This window comes from Cetorhinus maximus, chromosome 4 (genome assembly GCF_964194155.1).
Source record: "Cetorhinus maximus chromosome 4, sCetMax3.hap1.1, whole genome shotgun sequence".
NCBI lineage: Eukaryota > Metazoa > Chordata > Chondrichthyes > Lamniformes > Cetorhinidae > Cetorhinus > Cetorhinus maximus.
Window position 1 is genome coordinate 40,454,344 of NC_135882.1, and position 21,298 is coordinate 40,475,641.

At 43.8% G+C, this 21,298-nt stretch overlaps 1 protein-coding gene across 1 annotated transcript in view; it reads right to left on the reverse strand.

Moving 5' to 3' along the window:
• Window positions 1-21,298, reverse strand: part of itga9 (integrin, alpha 9) — a 574,702-nt gene that overhangs the window by 384,350 nt on the left and 169,054 nt on the right. The window contains exon 14 of the mRNA XM_078540091.1: window positions 17,753-17,907. Coding sequence (XP_078396217.1) covers window positions 17,753-17,907 — 155 coding nt within the window. The remainder of the gene's footprint in view (window positions 1-17,752; window positions 17,908-21,298) is intronic.

Genomic DNA, 21,298 nt, shown 5'->3' on the forward strand with positions numbered 1-21,298 from the left:
GATTTTTCAGCCTTTAACCCCATTAATTTCTCTAGCACCATTTTTTTACTAATACTGAGTTTCTTCAATTCCTCCCTCTCACTAACATTTCTGGGAAATTATTTGTGTCCTCTTTTGTGAAGACAGAACCAAAATGTGTGTTCAATCCTTCTGCCATTTCTTTGTTCCCCATTATAATTTCCCAAGTTTCTGACTGTAAGGCACCTACATTTGTCTTTGCTAATCTTTTTCTCTTCACATATTTATAGAAGCTTTTACATTCAGTTTTTATGTTCCCTGCAAGTTTACTCTCATATTCCATTTTCCCCTTCTTGGTCAATCTTTTTGTCATTTTTTCTGAATTCTAAACTGCTCCCAATCCTCAGGCTTGCTGCTGTTCCTGGCAATTTTATATGTCTCCTCTTTGGATCTAATACTACCCCTAATTTCTTTTGCAAGCCATGGTTGAGCTACCTTTCCGGTTTTATTTTAGCGCCAGGAGAATGAGAAGTGATCTCAGCTGCTTCATTAATGACTTTCCCTTCAATCACAAGGTCAGAAGATTGATGATTGCACAATGCTCAACACCATTCGCAACTCCTCTGATAATGAAGCAGTCTGTATCCAAATGCAGCAAGACCTGGACAACATTCAGGCTTGGGCTGATAGGTAGTAAGTTATATTCGCATCATACAAGTGTCAGGCAATGATCATTTCAAGTGCAGTTCAGGCCACAATCGGATCAGCCATGATCTTATCATATGGCTATACAGGCTTGAGGGGCCAAATGGCCTACTTCTGCTCCTAATTCGTTTGTTCATATGTTGATGGTCTGACTAGGATGGCCACAGTCATAATTTGAGCTATTCCTCATGTTCCTCTTGTGCAACAAGTGGCCACAGCTTCCCTGACCCATCTAGGATTGTCCAGGTTTTCTGTAGAAGGTTGAAACCTGGGCCTTCAGCACTCAGGTCAGTTACCAGGGGCAGAATCCTCCAGTCCTGCCAGCAGCAGGAAGCTTGGCAGGTGGGGGATCTTAATTTGGCGGGAGGCCAAAAATCAGTTCCCAATGGCGGGATTAACTTTAGCAATTTATATTCTAGGGAGCTTCCCAATGAACAATGTCAGGAAGTCCTTTTGTATGCATCAGCATGTCTTGCATGCTCATTAAAAGGCCACCTTGCCAGAATTAAGCTCCCTCTCCAAATTAAGTCCACCGCCAGCAAGAAATTAAAACTGTCACATCCGCAACTGCACATAAGTGGTGTGCACCTGGGGGGTGGGGGTAGATTTCTTCCATGTTCAACGATGAGTTGCCGCTGCATTGTCCTCTTTGGGGAGTGTCTGTAAATGCCAGTCCACACTCAAGACCGGGTGGTGACAGTGCAAGTTGCCTGGGGGATGACCAAGGCAGGAAGGATTAGTGAGTGAAGGTGGAGTAGTGGCCAGGCAAAGGTAGAAGAACCATAGAACCATAGAACACTACAGCACAGAAAAACAGGCCATTTGGCCCTTCTAATCTGAGCCGAAATATTATTCCGCTAGTCCCATTGACCTGCACCCAGTCCATAACCCTCCAGACCTCTCCCATCCATGTATCTATCCAATTTATTCTTAAAACTTAAGCGTGAGCCCGCATTTACCACGTCAGATGGCAGCTTGTTCCACACTCCCACCACTCTGAGTGAAGAAGTTCCCCCTAAACCTTTCCCCTTTCACCCTAAAGCCATGTCCTCTCGTGGGAGGGAAGGGATAGCACAGGCTGTCCAGGTGCCCTTCGACCCCATGAGGTATTTTTTATATGGATTTCCAAAAGGCATTTGATAAAGTCATTGAAAAGAGAATGGTAGTCAAAGTGAAACTTATGGTGTTGACAGAAAATCACTGACCTGGTTACGAGATTGGCTGAGGTATAGGAGACAGAGAGTAGGAATAATGGCCAGCCACTCTCATTGGCAGGATGTGACTAATAGAAATCTGTGTTGGGGCCTCAATTATTCAAAGTAATCAATAACAACTTAGATGATTGGGCACATATTCAAATTTGCAAATGAATAGTGTAGATGGAAGCATAAAATTATAAAGAGTTAATAGATTAGTGAATGGCAAAACTGTGGCAAATGGATTTTAATGTCAGCAATTGAGATTGTTCAATTTGGACTTAAAAGGGATAGATCAGAGTACTTTCTAAATAGGAAAAAGCTAGAAGCAGTGGAGGTTAAAGAGACCTGGTGGTCTATGTACATAGGTTAAAATAGCATAAACAGATACAGAAAATAATAAAAATGGCTAATGGAATGCTGGCCTCTATATATAGAGGACTAGAATACAAAGGTTTAGAAGTCAAAGGCTGTGGCTAAACAAAGTTCTGGTTTGACTACACCTGAAGAACTTTCTTCAATTCTAACAAAAGAATTAAGGAGCAGGAAGGGGTCATTTAGCCTCTCAAGCCTTCCCCGCCATTCAATAATATTCTGGCTGCTCTGACTGTAGCCTAAACTCCACTTTCCTGCCTGACCATAATATCCTCGACTCCCTTGAGATCAAAAATCTGCCTAGCTTTCAATATATTCAATCACCCAGCCTCCACTGCTCTCTGGCGTAGAGAATTCCAAAGATTAATAACCCTCTGAGAGATGTTCTTTCTCCTCTCCTTCTTAAATGGGAGACCCCGTATTTTGAAACTGTGCCACCTTGTTCTAGATTCCCCCATAAGGCAAAACATTCTTTCAGCATCTAACCTATCAAGCCTCTCAGAATCTTATATATTTCAATAAGGTTACCTCCCATCCCTCTAAACTCCAAATGAGTATACACCCAATTTGCTCAACCTTTCCTCATTATGAAAACACCTTCATCCCAGGAATTAACCCAGTGAACCTTCTCTGAACTGCTTCCAATGCAAATATATCCCTCTCTAAGTAAGGAGACCAAAACTGTACACAGTACTCCAGGTGAGGTCACACCAATGCCCTATACAGTAGTAGTAAGACTTCCCTACTTTTATACTTCATGCCCTTGCAATAAAGGCCAATATTCCATTTAGCTTCCTAATTACTTGCTGCATCTGCATGCTTAAGTTTTGCATTTCAAGTACGAGGACATCCAAATCCTTCTGTATCGCAGCATTCTGCAGTTTCTCTACATTTCAATATTATTCTGTTTTTCTATTCTTCCCCAGAAGTGGACAAACTCACATTTTCCCACCTTATACTCTAGCTGCTAAATTTTTGCCCACTCACTTAACCTTATGAGGATTATTTGCGTCCTCCTCACAACTTGCTTTCCTAGCTACCATTGTATCATCAGAAAATTTGATTACAATGCACTCGGTCCCTTCATCCAAATTATTAATATGGATTGTAGATATTTGATACGTGCATCTTGGTGGGTCCACACGCAGTGTTAGAGTTAGTGGCACTGGGTGAGAAGCACCACACTAGAGTGCAGGAGGAGGTATCTTGAGGCAGAGGCAACCGTGGTCGGTGCACTTTGAAGGGGGCAGAGCAGTCACAGTGATGCTCTGTGGGGCAGAGAGGAAGGGCCTCAAGCGCAGAATTTTCCACTCCTGCCAGCAACGGAAATTGTGGCGCAAGAGTTGGTTGGGGTTCCAAAAATTAGTTTCCCGACGTTAGGCAAGTAGTTTGCAATCTTGTTCTTCAAACTTTCATGGCGGTTTAAAGGCGGGTCGAGTCCCACTTATCTATGTCGGGAACCCCATTTTCATCTTATGAATGCTCATCAAAAGCCCAACACACCGGAATCTTGTGCCCCCTCCAAATTTTGCCAACATTTCACGACTGTATGTAAGTGGAGTACACCTGGCGAGGGAGATTTTTTCCTGGATTTACAGGTCAGTAGACGCTGCTTTTGCTTCCTTTCACACCGAATTCTGAGATATCAGCTGCCTGTCACACACACTGCACCAAGGCTGGACACAGGGGAGGGCTGAGACTGAGCCAGGGCAGCCAGGGGAGTCAAGGAGCAGATTGGAAGAGTGAATGGCTGATGGGTACCATTTAAATATGGTATCCAGACGTTGGAGCCTATGAGGTGACCTATGCCTGCCCTGCCTCAAAATTTCCACTTGCTCCTTGTGGCTGTCCTTCTCTCCAACAAGTCGCACTCCAACTTTTGCTTCCGCCACCGCACCTGGTCTCTGGAAAGGAAAATTCCACCCCCAATTCTTCTCTGCCGACCCGATTGAACTTAGTTTTATTTACTTAATTAATTAAAGTTAAATTAAAATTAGGGACTCCTTTTTAAACTCCTCCAGTTCTCATCCTTTTACTCTGCTCCATTCCTTGTTTTTGCTTATTCGTTCATTTTATTCTTTGCTTAACACTTATTAATTACTTATATGTGTCAGATTTTAATATAATGAAAATTCAGAACCATCCAATGTTCGCATCCTCAATTTATGTAATTTTGAAATAAATTCATCACTTAGCTGTAGATTCATAGGCTCCGTGACCCCTCTAACGTCGCTTTATCAGACTTTAAATATTTTTTCAGATCCTTCCCTGCATTACAGATGGGCCTCTCCTTTCAACCTCTTCCCCTATGCTTTACAGCCTATTTCCACTGGCTGGCAAGTCTAGGGCTACAAAATATTGTTTAAAATTAGAGCCAGACCTTTCATGAGTAAAATTAGGAATAAGCTGTAAAGGGTGGAAGAAGTTTGTTTGGAACTGTCTTCTGCAAAAGGCAGTTGGGCTTTAGTCAATGATTTCCATCAGCCAGAGCTAGTAAGGAGCATGGGGCAAAATTGAGTATATGGAGTTAAATCACAAATCAACCATGATCTCGCTAAATTGCAGAAAGACTCATGTGGCTAAGCGGCCTATTTCTGTTCCTCTGTTCCTCTATGCAAAAAGGATGAGCACTGCCTTTGTGGAGCAAACTGTTTGGGCCAAATGACTGTTTCCATGGTGTAATTTCGGAGTAATTTCCTCACACTGATGGCTTTGAGGTGAGCGCAATGGCCACAAGGGAGAACAGTAAAATGACAGTTTTCATAAAATCAAAGGTCTCATGTTCCCATGTTTTTGTTTTAATCATAATTCCTCTAATTTAACAGGATTGTGTTTTGTTTTTCTTCTAGCAACCTTTATATTTTCCAGCTGTTTCCTGCAGTATGTTTCTGATAAGATGAAGGGGCATTCAGAACTACACAGGTACTACATTAAGATAATGGTCATCCCTCCAGACAGGAGCACAATTATAGAGTTGCCTAATTTGTGTCCAAGTGTAATTTATTTAATAGCCATTAAAGGAAAAGCAATTATTATAAATTGGGATGAGTTGGTTGGGGGTTGGGGGTGGTGGTGAAGAGAAAGCCTTTTTATGCTGTTCTTCAACTGCTACATGGAGCATTGGCTGAATATCCCCCTCCCCCACATCCCTGCCAGCATAAAGCTCTATTCTTCCTGTAACAGAGGATTCTTCATTCTCGCTAGTAATTTCAAGTAGCCACACTCTCTGCTTGAATTCCTGTGGCAAGTAGAGTAAGAGATTACTTCTGGTTTTTTGCATTTATTTTTTTGAATCAGTCATGGCACTCACATACTCTGGAGGCTGTTTGCAGACAGCAGCTAAATGGCCAGTTTTGCTACTTGCACTAGTCCCAGTGATTGACGATCCTCCTGCTTATACCTCAAAAGAAATCAGATAGATAGAAATTGCAGTACAGAGCAAGGCCATTCAACCTGCCATGTCTGTAATGGTACTAGCTCTTCAGCTGCAGCTACCCTATGAATGAAGGTGGCTCAGGCAGAAATAAAAATGAAAGAGAAAATAGCTTAAAGATAAAAGTTAGGGTATTTTGTTAGTATGATTTCAAACTAAATTGTCACCGTTTAACTCCAGACACTTCAGCATGATAGATGGGGAAGTTGAGTCTTGCTTCTGTATGTGAACAAAAAGTGGGTGTCAAAGTTAAAAGTCAGAGAATGCTGAAGTTTCAAATATTATTATAACACCCAAGTCAAAAGAATTAAGCACCTAGGTAAGGATGTAGTTGCTGAGATACCTACAAACCAAAGTAACTGATAGCACTGAAAGACTGCTGAGGCAGCTAACATACAAGACCGTGAGGAACAGCTGAAAAGGAGCACCTATACAATCCAAAGGGTGCATACATGCAACCCCAAGGCAGTCAAATAGTGTCAGGATGAAGCATCTTCCATCCAGAATTTAGAATTCTTGGAATGATCTGAAGTCCACAGCTGGGCAGGCAGCCTAGAAAGCCAGGACTAATCACTCTAGGCCTTAGGAACCAGGTGTATTACTAGCTGGTAATTTAATGTAATCTGAAGATGGTTATATTAGAGAACCATTGAACCAATTTACACCAAAACTTGTTATTGAATAAACCACTCAGCCAGAATCACACAGGAGTTATTGTTGAAGCGCTTCTTCTTCCTCCTCAGTTCTCTTCTCGGGTCTGACCCACAGCACCACAACATCTGCCAGAGGTAGGACAAGGAGGCAGGTCCCAAATCCACCCCAGCTGGAATGGGGATCGAACCCCATGCTGTTGGCGCCAATCTGACCCACACAAGCCGTCCAGCCAACTGAGCTAACTAGCCCCCTTGGGAAGGACTAACATCCTTTTTTTGTAATGGTAACCATGGTAGAAATTAGATGAGATTAAAATGAGGAAAGCAAAGCACAGACCATAAATAGTGTTAAAAGTAACATAAAAATTCATAAAATTTCACAGCATAAAATAGGCCATTTGACACAACAGGTTTGTATGCCACTGGTTATGCTCCACACAAGATTCCTTCCACCATATTTCATCTCACCCGATCAACAAATCCTCATTCCTTTCTCTCTCATGTACTTACCTAGCTTACCTTTAAATGCATATACACTGTTTACTTCAACCATTCCACATGGTAGTGAGCTCCACATTTCCACTACTCTCTGAGTAAAGAAGTTTCTCTTGAATTCCTTATTACATTTCTTGGTGCCTATCCAATATTTATGGCCTTTGTTTATGGACTGCCTCATGAATGGAACCATCCTCTCCATCTACCCCATCAAATCTATTCAAAATAGTGAAGAACTCTATCAGTCTCTCAGTCTTCTCTTTTCCACAGAGTGTCTTTGTCTGTTCGGTTTTTACTGATAGTTGCATCCAGTCTTTTCTAGAATCATCTTTGTAAATCATTTTTGCACTTTCTTCAGTGTTTCGATATCTTTCTGTAATATGGAGACCTGTGCGTGATACTCTAAAGTGTGGGTTTAACTAAGGTTCGACACAAGTCTAGCACAACTTCTCTGCTTTTGAATTCTACTCCTGTAGAAACATTCAAATAGGAATTGAATTGCTACTTAAAAAGGAAAAATTTACAGGACTATGGTGAAAGAACAAGGGAGTGGGACAATGATAGTTGTTTCAGAGACCCAGCAAAGGCACAATGGGCCAAAAGTCCTCCTTCCCTGCTGTGTGATTCAATTGTATAAACTGACTGAAGTGCTTCTTTTCTACTTTTCCTGGTTTTGTTAAACTCATTGCTACATTTAATGATTTATGAACCTGTATTGCTCGACCTCTTTGCACCTTGACCACATTTAGGCTCTTATTTTCCAAGAAGTAGATGATTTCCTTTTTCCAGCGACCAAAATGTACCATCTCACATTTATCTACATTGAAATATTTGCCATTTATACATCCATGCTGCAAGTTTGTTAATGTATTTTTGTATTTTGTCATGGTTTTCCTCAGTATTAACTATACCCTCAACTTGATGTCATTGACAAGTATTGATATTGTACCTCTAATTCCGGCGTCCAAATCATTTATGTAGATAGTGAGTAACAGTGAGCATTGATCCCTGCGGAACACTTTCTCACCTTCTATGGAGTATGAGTAACTGCCTTTAACCAATACCCTGTTTTCTGTTTTGTAGCCAGTTTGCCATGCATTCTGCTGCTTGTTCTCTGAGTCAGTATTATCTGACCTTATTTAAGAGGCTGCAATATGGTAACTTATCAAATGCCTTTAGAAGGTCCATGTATATTAGGTATCTGTACACTTCTAGTTCAATAAAAAAGGAAATCACAACAAAATAACAGATAAAAATAGGATAGGAGGAATGAAAAGCAAGTGGTACAGTAAGTTAAAAAGTAAGGGAAAAACAGCAACAAGGCGAAATAGTGGGGTATTAATGTTCTATTAATGCTCTATACACAAATGCGCCCCAAGTAAGGGATAAAATAAGTTAAGTAGCACAAATCCAGTATAAAGGATATGATGTAATGCCCATCACTGAGACCTGGTTACAAACTGGGCATGACTAGGAGATAAATAGTCCAGGCTGCATAGTCTGTAAAAAGAACAAGGAGATTGGAAAAGGAAGGGGCAAAGCAACACTGATAAAAAACGCTAACATTGCCTGAGTAAAAGGGCTTATCAGTAAGGGTGAAAAGCAGTAGAAGGACTTAGGAATAAAAAAAAATGTAAGACTTCACTAAGAGTTGTTTATAGACCTCCTGATAGTAGTGTTGAAGTAGCGGAGTGCATACATATGAAGATCAAAGAAACATTTTGGCAAAAGCAGTGTCGTCATAATGGAATACTTTAATCTTCAATTAGACTGGGAGAAGCAGAATATCTCAGGTCTCAAAGGCAGTGAATCTCTTTCATGTTTGAGACAGTTTTCTGGAACAGTGGGCCCGATATTAACTCAAAGATGTGCTGGGAAACTGATATCGCATAGGAAACTTATATGTACAGTGTGCCTTTCTGTCGCATTTTAATACTTCTGGCTTTGATATTGATTGTGCAGTAGCAGGCATGCCGAGGAGCAGCATAATGCAATCTCAACTCCAGGATTTAAAGAGTCAACGGAAAGGTGGAATTTTGAGTTGGAAGCAAGAGAAGGCAAGGTGTGACAATGGACAGGTTGGGCCAAATGGCCTGGTCCTCTGCTGTATATTCTATGTAATTATGTGCAACGGGGGAAAAAAATAGATCTGTGTAATACTGTAGTGACATGTGTTCACTAACAGGTTGCAGTGCATTTGTTGATTGTAAGAATCAGGGGGTGGCACGACATTGCCTATTGGATATGAGTGAGTGACAGTTGTGGATAGATAGATGAAAATGTGAAGCAGAGAAAGAATGACGGGAGCGCTTTTAAAGTAAGTGGGTATGAGGAGTGATATGGCTTGACAAGGCAGAGTGAGGGGATGGGCTGATGCACACAGCACAATGTCGGTGAATGTACTTGCTGTTTCTGACCTGGTTAGGCTATTAAATTGCTTCCTGCACTGGATTCAGGGACAAGGCAAAATGCTCCTGCTGCTGACCACATGGGCGACCTCCAGTCACACTTTCCTTGTGGCAGAAACAGGTTTCTTTTTTTTTTCATTCATGGGATGTGGGCTTCACTGGCTAGGCCAGCATTTATTTGCCCATCCCTAGTTGCCCTTGAGAAGGAGGTGGCGAATTGCCTTCTTGAACCGCTGCAGTCCATGTGGTGTAGGTACACCACAGTGCTGTTAAAGGAGGGATCCAGCAATAGTGAAGGAACAGCGATATATTTCCAAGTCAGGATGGTGAGTGGCTTGGAGGGGAGCTTCCAGGTAGTGGTGTTCCCATGTGTCTGCTGCCCTGGTCCTTCTAGATGGTAGTGGTCATGGGTTGGGAAGGTGCTGCCTTGATGAGTTTCTGCCCAATATTGGACAAAGTATCTCTCTCTGGCTCTCCACAACCCTCAGCAGTGCATGAAGAGAGGCACCATTAAATTGGGACACAGCCTTTAAGTGTACTGAATTTATTGGCACACCTTGTCTTCTCTTGCTGGTTATTTATGCTCCACCTGAGCCTCCTTCCATATTTTCTCATCTAAATCTACCATTGTAACCATATATTCTCTTCTCTTTCAAATGTGTGTCCAGCAGAAGGGAACACAGAACACTATGGAGAACTTCAGATGGACCTCCACATATTTCATAGTTAACAACAGCAGAGGGTGTGGTACTCAAAATCAGTGGCATTTTGGCATCCCTGGTCTCAGAGATTTCTCTGCTACTTAGTGGCAATTAAATATCAACAATCCACATATCATATGCCACTCAGTAATATTGACTTGATTTCAAAAGCAAGTGTAATGTGATCATCTTCACAATGGTAGTCTGCAACATATTCTGACCTTGAACAAAAACAAAAATACCTGGAAAAACTCAGCAGGTCTGACAGCATCTGCGGAGAGGGGTACAGTTGACATTTCGAGTCCGTATGACTCTTCATCAGAACAAGACATAAAGAAATGAGATGAAATATAAGCTGGTAGAAGGGGGTGGGACAGGAGAGCTCGATAGGGGGCCAGTGATAGGTGGAGGCCAAGAAGAGACTGCCAAAGATGTCATAGACAAAAGGACAAAGGGTGTTGACGGTGGTGATATTATCTAAAAGATGTCCTAATGGGGACATTAAGGGAAGCAAGCTAGTGGCAGATGGCCCTAGTGGGGGTGGGGTGGGGGGAAGGGATCGAAATGTGCTAAAAAGGTGGAGATGAAACAATAGATCAAAATAAATTTTAAAATAGGGAAAAGAAAAAAATAGTTGGTAAAAAATGATAAATTATTAGAAAAAGGGGGATTGGAAAGGGAGTGGGGATGGAGGAGAGAGTTCATGATCTGAAGTTGTTGAACTCAATATTAAGTCCGTAAGGCTGAAAAGTGCCTAGTCGGAAGATGAGGTGCTGTTCCTCCAGTTTGCGTTGAGCTTCACTGGAACATTGCAGCAGGCCAAGGACGGACATGTGAGCATGAGAGCAGGGTGGTGTCTTGAAATGGCAAGCGACAGGGAGGTCTGGGTCATGCTTGTAGACAGACCGAAGGTGTTCCACAAAGTGGTCACCCAGTCTGCGTTTGGTCTCTCCAGTGTAGAGGAAACCGCATTGGGAGCAGTGAATGCAGTAGACTAAATTGAGGGAAGTGCAAGTGAAGTGCAGCTTCACTTGAAAGGAGTGTTTGGGCCCTTGGACGGTGAGGAGGGGGGAAATAAAGGAGCAGGTGTTGCACCTTCTGCGGTTGCATGGGAAGGTGCCGTGGGAGGGGGTTGAGGTGTGGGGGGTGATGGAGGAGTGGGCCAGGGTGTCGCGGAAGGAACGATCCCTGCAGAAAGCCGCTGGGGGGCGGTGAAGAGAAGATGTGTTTGGTGGTGGCATCATGCTGGAGTTTGCGGAAATGGCGGAGGATGATCCTTTGAACGCGGAGGCTGGTGGGGTGATAAGTGAGGACAAGGGGGACCCTATCATGATTCTGGGAGGGAGATGAAGGTGTGAGGGAGATGCGTGGGAGATGGGCCGGACTTGGTTGAGGACCCTGTCAACCACCGTGGGTGGAAAACCTTGGTTAAGGAAGAAGGAAGACATGTCAGAGGAACTGTTTTGGAGAGTGGCATCATCAGAACAGATGCAACAAAGGCAAAGGAACTGAGAGGATGGGATGGAGTCCTTACAGGAAGCAGGGTGTGAGGAGCTGTAGTCGAGGTAGCTGTGGGAGTCGGGACAGCAGTGGACGGTCTGCAGCCTTCTCAAAGCTCTGCTCAGCAGGACACAATGGGCAGAATCATCCCAGATTTGCACTAAGTGCGGTAGCGGGCGGGAAAAACGACGCTTTACCCACCGGCCACAATGGCGGCTTTTCAGGCCGTATAATCCCAAGCCCACCGCATTAATTTTGCATTCCCAGGATACACGCTGTTTCAATGGTGGGCAGGCTTCGATTCGCCTGCCATGCTATCACCTCGCAGCTTCATCACACCAGGCAACACATTTAAAGTACAGCCATGCTCAGCGCTTCCAGCCCAGGGCTGCTGCAAAGAAGACATGACCCTGAAAGGCAAAAAGACTGCAGCCCTCGAGCACCTTTTGGACACCGTGGAGGCCCGCTGTGATGTCCTTTACCCCTGCTCTGGCCGCAGGAAGGGCAGAAACTCCAGCTTGATAGGCGATGGCAGTGGGGATCAATGCCAGTGCTACACAGAAGAGGCTGGCCATCCAATGCAGCTAGAGGATGAATGATCTCATCTGTGCAGGCAAGGTATGACAACCATTTTATCACTCTAAGCTCACACACTCACAAGCCCATCACACATTCACTGGCATCTCACTCACTGCCAACTCATGGGACATCGCCACCCATTCTCACACGCATACTCTCGTGTCCATCCGGCCTCATCTCCTCTAGAGACTGCCTCCTCAGCCCACACTACTTTGAGGCCACTTACACAGACCAACTTGTGCCCCCACACACACCCTGGGTTACCCTCCTTCCCCAGTATAGCCCTTGTGCTGTAGTCTCTTCCCTTGCCTGAGGCCACTTCTCCCCCTTCCCCAAGCAAGTCCTAGACCTGCAGCCATTGAAAAGCCACCCACTTATGGCTGATCTAGTAGGTAGAGACCTACCTGTGAGCCCTCCGCCCCCTAAAAGTGGTGTGGTGCTGTCTGTGAAGCCTGGCGCTGATGACTGCGAGTGCTGGTCGAAGCGAGGTAGGCAAACGTACCTTGAAGTCTCGAGCGATGTGCAGCCCGCCAGGTGCACACTTTGCCTTTATCAACAGCGCCTGGAGTACAGCATTGGCCGGGATTTTCCGTGACCGCTGGCGTTGGGCATGTTCGGTGGCATGAGCAAACAATATGGTGCGATCGTGGGCCACTCAACCCGCCGATGGCGGGCCACGCTTCCTGCTATCGGACATCGGAAACCTCATTGAAATACATCAGCATATCATTTTTAGGCTAGCCCGTCGGACTCATCTCCCCCTACTGAATCATCTGCCCATGTCGGCGGGAAAACACCTTCTGGCCAAGAGAACGTGCAATGTACTGACAGGTCTTCAAAGCACACTGAACATTACTGCAGAGAAATTGGAGAAGTACATCTCAAAAACGAGGGAGCTGATGTATTTGTGCATGGATAAATTGATCAACTTCACGACACATCAAATGCAGCAATCAAATGAGTCTGTGCACCTCTACAGTGGTGAGACCTGAGTAACATATACTAGGCAGAAGAAAAGGCGCTCTGAAGAAGAGTCATACGGACTCGAAACATTAACCCTGTCTTTCTCACCACAGGTGCTGTTAGACCTGCTGAGTTTTTCCAGCATTTTCTATTTTTGTAGGAGTAAAAACTGAACAGTTTCCACCTTCGCTGTCTCAGACATATCCTTGGCATCTCTTGGCAGGGCAAGGACACCAACCTAGAGGTCCTGGAGCATCAGCACATGCTCATGGCTAAGCCAACAACAGGCAGAGTTTTCTATTATGGAGACTAAGTCCAGTGGAGGGTGGGATAGTCGGTAGCATTCCTGCTGGGCGGTAGGGCAGATGAACACGCACAATCTTCTGATTTTGAGCTCAGTAATAGTGCATCCGCGAGGAGCTCGGCAAATTTCATAGTAGGGCGGACAGGAAATTACCCACCCCATCGTTATCTCATGTGGTCGAAGGTCCTGGCGCCATATTTAAACGGCACCCGAACAGACGTTCACTCAGCGCAGGCCAGAAGCACTACTCCTCCCAAGACCTTGTGGCCACAGCTCATATTAGAGAAGCTCACAGATAAGAGCAACCCCATCCCAGAATATATGAGGGTGCCTCCAGCATTGTTTTTTGCTCATCTCTGGATAGGAGCACCACCGGTGATGCACACATAATTGGGCCAATGTTCGCTGTTGCATTGATCCATATTTGCCAGCCTCTTGACCGTATAAAGATCCTGGTGCCTCTTGCTGCCAGGCCCTTGCTCCTCATAGCCCTGTGCCAACTGGGGATGGGACTTCCTTCTCATCTGGATGAGAGCCATTACTGTTGCAGGCTGCAGGTAATCCTGCCTCATCGATGCCTCAGTGGATATGTGAACAAACTGAAGTTATACTCTAAATGAGCATGTCCTTTGTATGTTTCCCTCCATATCAAAGCCACATGGCAAGTGCTAAGCCCTTCACCTGGTCTCCGTCTAGACATGACATCCCCTCCCCACCCCTTCCAGATAAAGCACATCCTGGAGGACCAGAGATCGATGTTCCTCCCATTCATACATGAATGCGTATGGAGACATTGCTCTTTGATCGGGGTGAAGAGAGCCATGTGCAAGAAGCCTCACGTGGATACTTTTCCACTCGTCTCCACTACCGTCGGGACTCAATAGAGAGACTATTGCCTTGAAAGACTAACCACATGATCCTTCGTCAACCATGGTCATTCACCTGGGAGGATGGAGGTTTGGAGTTATAAGTTAGCTGCCCCCCACCAGCTTTGCCCCTTGGGGGCATTCTACCTCCCTCCCTCCTTTTATCCCTGCCTCTGACTGCAGCTGATGGCAAAAGGCACAGAATGAACGGCAGCTCCACACCTTGCTGGGATCTCGATGTCATGAGACTCATGAGTTGGGAACAAACCTTCTGCAATGCGGTCTTCAGCATAAGAGAGAACACAACTGAGGTTCTTTGACATTTAGTTGCGTCATAATTGTTAGGCTGCCCCTTTAATTGGACACTTGTGCTGACCTTGAACTCCACCCACCTGAAAAGATCCTCCTCCCACCTCAAGGGATCTCAACGACTGACTACGTGGTTAAGGTCAGTTTGGAAAAATGGTGCAGGTCACTTTTCAGATTCTCTCCACCACCTCTACCCTCCCCATATTATCCACAAACTTCCACCCATCACCATAGATCCACCCAATATCACCATTCCTCTCCATTCTGTCACCCTTGAACCTTCTGCCATTACCCCAGACCCCATCACGATCCACCTCCACATACCTTTCCACCCTTCAGAGCAGACACCTGTTACCATCCCCATGCCCACACTGACCCTGCCCCCTCCCCTTATCCGAATCACCTGGCTAGTCCCCTTCCGCGACCCACCGGTGAGATCTTCAGCTACCAGAGTCTCACCCTGGACCTGCCACCCTACCCCATCCCACTTCCCCCTTTGACTGTGACTGTACCTTCCTATCACCAGTACCAAGATTCCTCCCCCCACCGGCCAGGATCCCACTGTCGATGCCACTGACCCCGCCCTCTAAGACTCTCGCTTCCCTTCCCCAGACACTCCCCTGCAACTTCTCCCATAAGCTTGCTCCAACTATCCAGCCTTTGCTCTACCCTTCTACCCTACCACTGCCACCCTCCATCCTTCGCCTGCCTCCCTTGTCCAACCCAATTGATGTTATGTATTTAGATACATAATTTAGTAGAAGATATTTAGTAGAATGGTTCCAGGAATGAGGAAGTTCAGGTACATGGATAGATTGGAGAAAATAGGGTTCTTCCTCTTAGATCAGAGAAGCTTAAGGGGAGGTTTGATAGAGATGTCTGAAATCATGAAGGTTTAGCTAGAGTAAGTGAAGAGAAACTGTTTCCAATGGCTTAAACGTCAATAATCTGTACTATTCTATGAATAAAGAGCCATTTATCCAAGATTTTTGGATGACCCTAAATTAGTTGGCATATATTAAATAGTGCAGATGGGAGGAGAAAGCTCAAAAGGGTCATTGATAGATTAAGTGAGTGGGCAGAACTGTGGAAGATGGAGTCCAACATGGGGAAGTGTAAGATCATTCACTTTGGGCCAAAGGAAGTTAGATCAGAATATTTTTTAGATGCCAGGAACTTTGAGAAACAGGCAGACCTAGACAGCAACATCTACAGACCTCAACATCACAGAAGAGATAAAACTCGCCAGGTGCAAGCTACTTATATACCGTCGTAAAACTCAACATTATAATTTCTTGCTAGTGGGGAACTTAATTTGGAAGGAAAACTTAATTCCAGCAAGATGGCTTTTTAATGAGCTTGCATGAGATGCTAACGTGTGCAAATGAGGTTCCCAACATTGTTCATTGGCAAGCCTTTAACTTGCCTTGAAAGCTGGGAGAACTTACTAGAAAAGTTACTAGAATCTCTTATTAGAGACAGAGTATGAACTGATCAGAGAAAGCCAGCATGGATTTATAAACAGTAAATTATGTATAATGAACTTAATCAAAATGTTAGAGAAGCCCTATTGCAATTGTATAAAGATCTGGTTGGGCCACATTTTGAATAGTGCATTCAGATCTAGGCACCACACATCAGAAAAGATGTACTGATTTGGAGGGAAGACATTGTAGGTTCACAAGAATGTTAAAAGGACTAAAGAGGTTAAATTATGAGGGCAAACTGCCTAACCTAGGCTTGTATACCCTTGAGTATTGAAGGTTAAGATGTGATATAATTGAGGTGTTTCATATAAATAGAGAGAAATGATTTTCTCTGATGGAACAGTCCAGAATGAGGAGGCATAACTTTAACATTAGAGCTGAAGCATTCAGAAGCATTTCTTCGCATAAAGAGTAGTGGAAATCTGGAATTGTCTCCCCCAAAAAGCTGTTTATGCTAGGTCAATTGAAAATGTCTAAACTGAGATTGATGGATTGTTTTTTTCAGGCTAAGGCATTAAGTTTATGGAACCAAGGTAGGTCAATAAAGTTCAGCCATGATTTAATTGAATGGTGAAACAGGCTTGAGGGGCTGAATGGTCTACTCCTGTTTCTACGCTCTATTCTAAAACCATTTCCCTGTTCTTTCCTCATTTCTCCATCTCTGAGCATCACCGGTTAAGAGGCGGGGTAAAAATATTAATGGAATGGAAGCAAATGCAAGTTTATGTATGTCTCCTCTAGTTGTGAATTATGAAACAGAATGAGATCCCAGTGTGACAGGATGGAATGAAACCCTAAACATTTCATATATACTTCAAATTATGCCTGACATCCAACAGCCCTTCCCACGAAGACTTAAGTGACTTGTGAAACAACTGTTTATTTCTGGGTAACTCCTATACTCTGGTTTCTCTTCAGACCATATAAATCTTTCACTTTTTGCTGAAGATTTCCTATGTTCTGTGATGGTTATTGAACAATGTATTTTTCTTGTTTCTATTGTACTGATTTAATATTAGCCCATGGCCCACAAATCAACCACCAGTCTGAGATCTTATTTTAAATCATGTTCTTCACACTAAAAAGCTTAAAAACTCCTAGTCAGTACATCTAATTCAGTAATCAGTGTGCACTGGAGTGTATTTTACGGTCGTGAATTTTAGACGCAAGCTTGTACTATGTTATTCTCTATGTTATTTTTGGCAGATGTTAGTTCATTTAACATAAATGGGTTAACCTGCTTTAAAATAGTGCTAAGCATTCATACTTGACATTTGTCAACTGAAATGTATATCCAACTGTATTTTTTTTTAATTAATTAAAAAGGAGAGGCACAATAGGATTCTCTAGTCAATTAAACTTCCCAGGTAGTGCAATTTAGCCCAACAATTTTAATTTTCATTGAATTGTAACTTTGAACCATCTCATAGTTGGTTATTGGGAATCAGATGTTTACTCCTGTCAGATTAGGCTATTAAGAGCCTTAGGCAATTTATTCCCACAGTTTTCTAAGTGGATTGGAAATAGGTTAGAAAAGAAAAAGAGATAAAGTGGTTCAATCTGAATTCAGTCAAGCAGAAAAACCATGGCCGGAACTTTCTGGCCCCTTCCACCAGCGGGATCTTCCGGTCCTGCCGATATCAATGGACTTTTCAATAGCTCGCCGTATTTTCCAGCCCCACCCCCGCTGCAAGAGAACCAGAAAATTCTGCTCCATGTGTCCATTAACTAGTTGCTTAGCCAACCTAAAAAGTTGAGAATCAAAAGCAAGAAGCAAATAAAACTGAGTATTACAAAGAAAGTAATCATCACACCATTACCTATTTCACCTGGGACCTGCTTGCCATGAAAGCGGAAACAAGTTGTAACGTTTAGACAGTTGACTTGCTGTATGCCATCGTGGCACTGTGGAGCTGTGATGTTAATGGAGCTGGGAAGGAGGATGGAGATCTCCAGGGTTATAACCGGCCGAGCTCTGGAGTGGAGGAAAAATATAAAAGAAACATTCTCAACACTAGACCAATAAATCATAGGAGAGCTTTCCCTCTTTCCTTCATAGCTAATTAACATTTCCTTGTGCATGGAAGAGTTAAATACTTGCAGAGGCCCAATATGGAGGCTCCACCCCCACCATTATTCTTCCTTCCCTGTTGCTGGGTCAAAATCCAAGAATTCCCTTCTTAACAACATGGTGGGTGTTCCTACAAAAATGGATTGCAGCAGTCCAAGAATGCACCGCCTTCTCGGGGCAATTAGGGAGGGCAATAAATGCTGGCCTAGCCAGCAATGCCCACATCCCATGAATGAACATAAAAAAAAACCTCTCACTCCCTTTTGGATGGCCTGTGTCTTTTGGATATGCAGTGACTGCCCATAAATGAAAACGCCTCTCCTTTTGTTATCCTCCAGAAACAGTCAGCGCAGGCTCAGTTGATAGCACTCTTGTCTCTGAGCCACAAAGTTCTGGGTTCAAGTTCCATTCCAAGGATTGAGCATAAAAATCAAGGCTGACACTCCAGTGCAGTACTGAGGGAGTGGTGCACTGTCAGAGGTGGTGAATTTCAGATGAAATATTAAATCAAGGCCCCTTCTGCCTCCTCTGGTGAATATAAAAGATCTCATGGCATTATTTTGAAGAAGAACAGTGGAGTTATTCCTGGTGTCTTGACTAATATTTTTCCTTAAACCAGCATCACAACAACAGATTATCTGGTCCTTATCACTTTACTGTTTGTGAGAGTTTGCTGTGTACAACTTGGCTGCTGTGTTTCCTACATTGCAACACTGACTATACTTCGAAAGAACATTCATTGACTGTAAAGTACTTTGAGACATCTGGTGGCCATGAAAAGTGCTATATAAACGCAAGTCTTTCTTTTTAAAGGAAAAGAATCTTTCTTTTAGATTTTCACGGTCAGCAGTTCCCTTTCCCATCATAATGACCTATTGTAAGGGAGGGATTCAAAGCAATTCCAAAAAGTGTAACATGGTTCTCTTTTGCTGGCTTACGCCAACTGGATTTCAGAGATGATGAAAAATCAACCTAAACAAAATTCTTAGGTTTCAATATTTTTATTATGTTTAAAGTATGTTAGAGAATTCCAAATTCTACGACAATAATACTCTCACATTTCCACTCCTTACCATTTAAAAAAAAATTATTTTTAATTCTCCTCTTTAGGTTTCAGCCTCAGCCAAGAGGGTGGACTTTTATCAGAACAGCTTGAACTGATTTTCTTCAATGTTTTAATCCATTGCTTTGGAAGTGGTTGGTATCCACTAAGCACCTTTCCCAGACTATCTAATCAGTAGGTTTTTAATTTGGAGATGTGATGACAGACAGACTGCCATTTAGTGCTTTACTGTATCAATACATTTTTCATTTCAGCCACCTATAAGTCTACAATTTCTAATTATTATTGGTGGATGTTGTAAAAGTACTGATGCCAAACAATGTGGTTCTCCTGCATTAGTGATAATGTACTTAGTCATTTGGTAGCACAGAACTTGAGTGTTGCTGGACGAAGACACATGTCGAACTTCTTGTCTTGCAGTCATTAGAGCACTTCGCAAGAATATCAATATTAGGGGGGAAACAACAATTTATGCATTTATATAGCATCTTATCAGCTTTTCAGGGAATTCCAAAGCATTTCGCTTCTAATCAAATGTATTTAATTCAATCAATAAAAATAAATCTAGAATAAATAATTAGTATCAGTAACAATGACTATGAAAATAACGAATTGTCATAAAATACAATCTGAATTACTAGTGTCCTTCAAGGAAGGAAATCTCCTGTCCTTGCCCAGTCTGATCTGTGTGACTCTAGACCTGGAACAATATGGTTGCCCTCTGAAATAGCCTAGCAAGCCCCTTAATTGTATCAAACCACTCCAAAACATCTAATAAGAATAACTGGATGAACTATTTGACTTTGACCTGGGCACTGGTCTTAACAAATGCACAACCTGCACATCCCTACAATTAAAGTTCACCTCATTATCATCTGGGGGTGTGAGACAAAATTGGGAAAGCTATCTCACAGACTAGTCAAGCCAGTCATACTAACAGAATCATATCTCTCAGCTAACATGCCAGACTTCATCATTAATATCCCTGGGTAGGCCTGTCTAATGATATATAGTCAGGAGGAATCCTCCTGGGAATCCTCAGTATTGACTCCAGTCCCCATGAAGTTTCATGCCATCAGGTCAAATAGGGGCAAGAAAAACTACTGCTCATTACCACCTACAGCCACCCTCAGTTGATGCATCACTATTACTCCATGTTGAACACCACTTGGTAGAAGCACTGAGGGCAGAATCGTCCAAGATTTGCACAAAGTGTGGTAGCGGGCGGGAAAAAGGTTTTACCTGTTGGCCGCAATGACGGCTTTTCATGTCATACTTTCCACTTCCCACCTCATTAATTATTCAGCCACAGGAAACACGCCATCTCAGTGGTGGGCTGCCTCTGAGTCGCCCCCTGCACTGTTTCCTCACTCAGGGTGCTCTATCTAAACTGCAACCACGCACACAGTTCTCAATGCTTGCAGCCCAGGACTGCCCTAGTGAAGACATGGCCCTGAAAGCCAGGAAGAATTCAGTGACCCGTCACTGGGATGCCCTTTGCAGGCCTGCCATGATGTCCTCCAACCCACTCTGGCCACAGGAGGTCCAGCAATCTCACCACTCCGACTTGGGAGGTGGTGGCAGTGTTGGTCAATGCCAACGCTGCACACAAAAGGTTCACCATCCAATGCAGAAAGAAAGAGGATGAATGATCTCATCTGTGCTGCCAGGTTAAGATAACCATCTCATCACTCTGAACTCTCACACTCACAAGGCCATCACATTCACTGGTGTCTCACTCACTGCCAGCTCAAAGGGATATCACAACTCACTCTCTCACACACACTCACATCTCCATCTGGACTCATATCCTCTGGAGACTGCCTTCTCAGTCCTCAGCTTCTTGAGGCCACTTGCACAAATCAACATGTGCCCCCACACACAACCTGGGATACCCACTTCTCCAGGGCAGTCCTCACCCTGCAGTCTCTTCCCTTGCCCAAGGTCACCTTCCCCTTCCCCAAGCAATCCCTAGCCCTGCAGCCATTGAAAAGCCACCCCTGCATTACAGATGGTCTGGTAGGTAGAGACCTGCCCATGAGCCCCCTAAAAGTGATGTGGTGCTGCCTGTGAAACCTGGTGCTGATGACGGCAAGTGCTGCCCGAAGCAAGGTAGGTAAACAAACCTTGAAGTCCCGAGCGAAGTGCAGCCCGCCAGGTGCACGTCGCGTATATATACAATTGTGAAATACATGCCGACCTGCCCGGATGATCCAGCATGGGGGGATGATT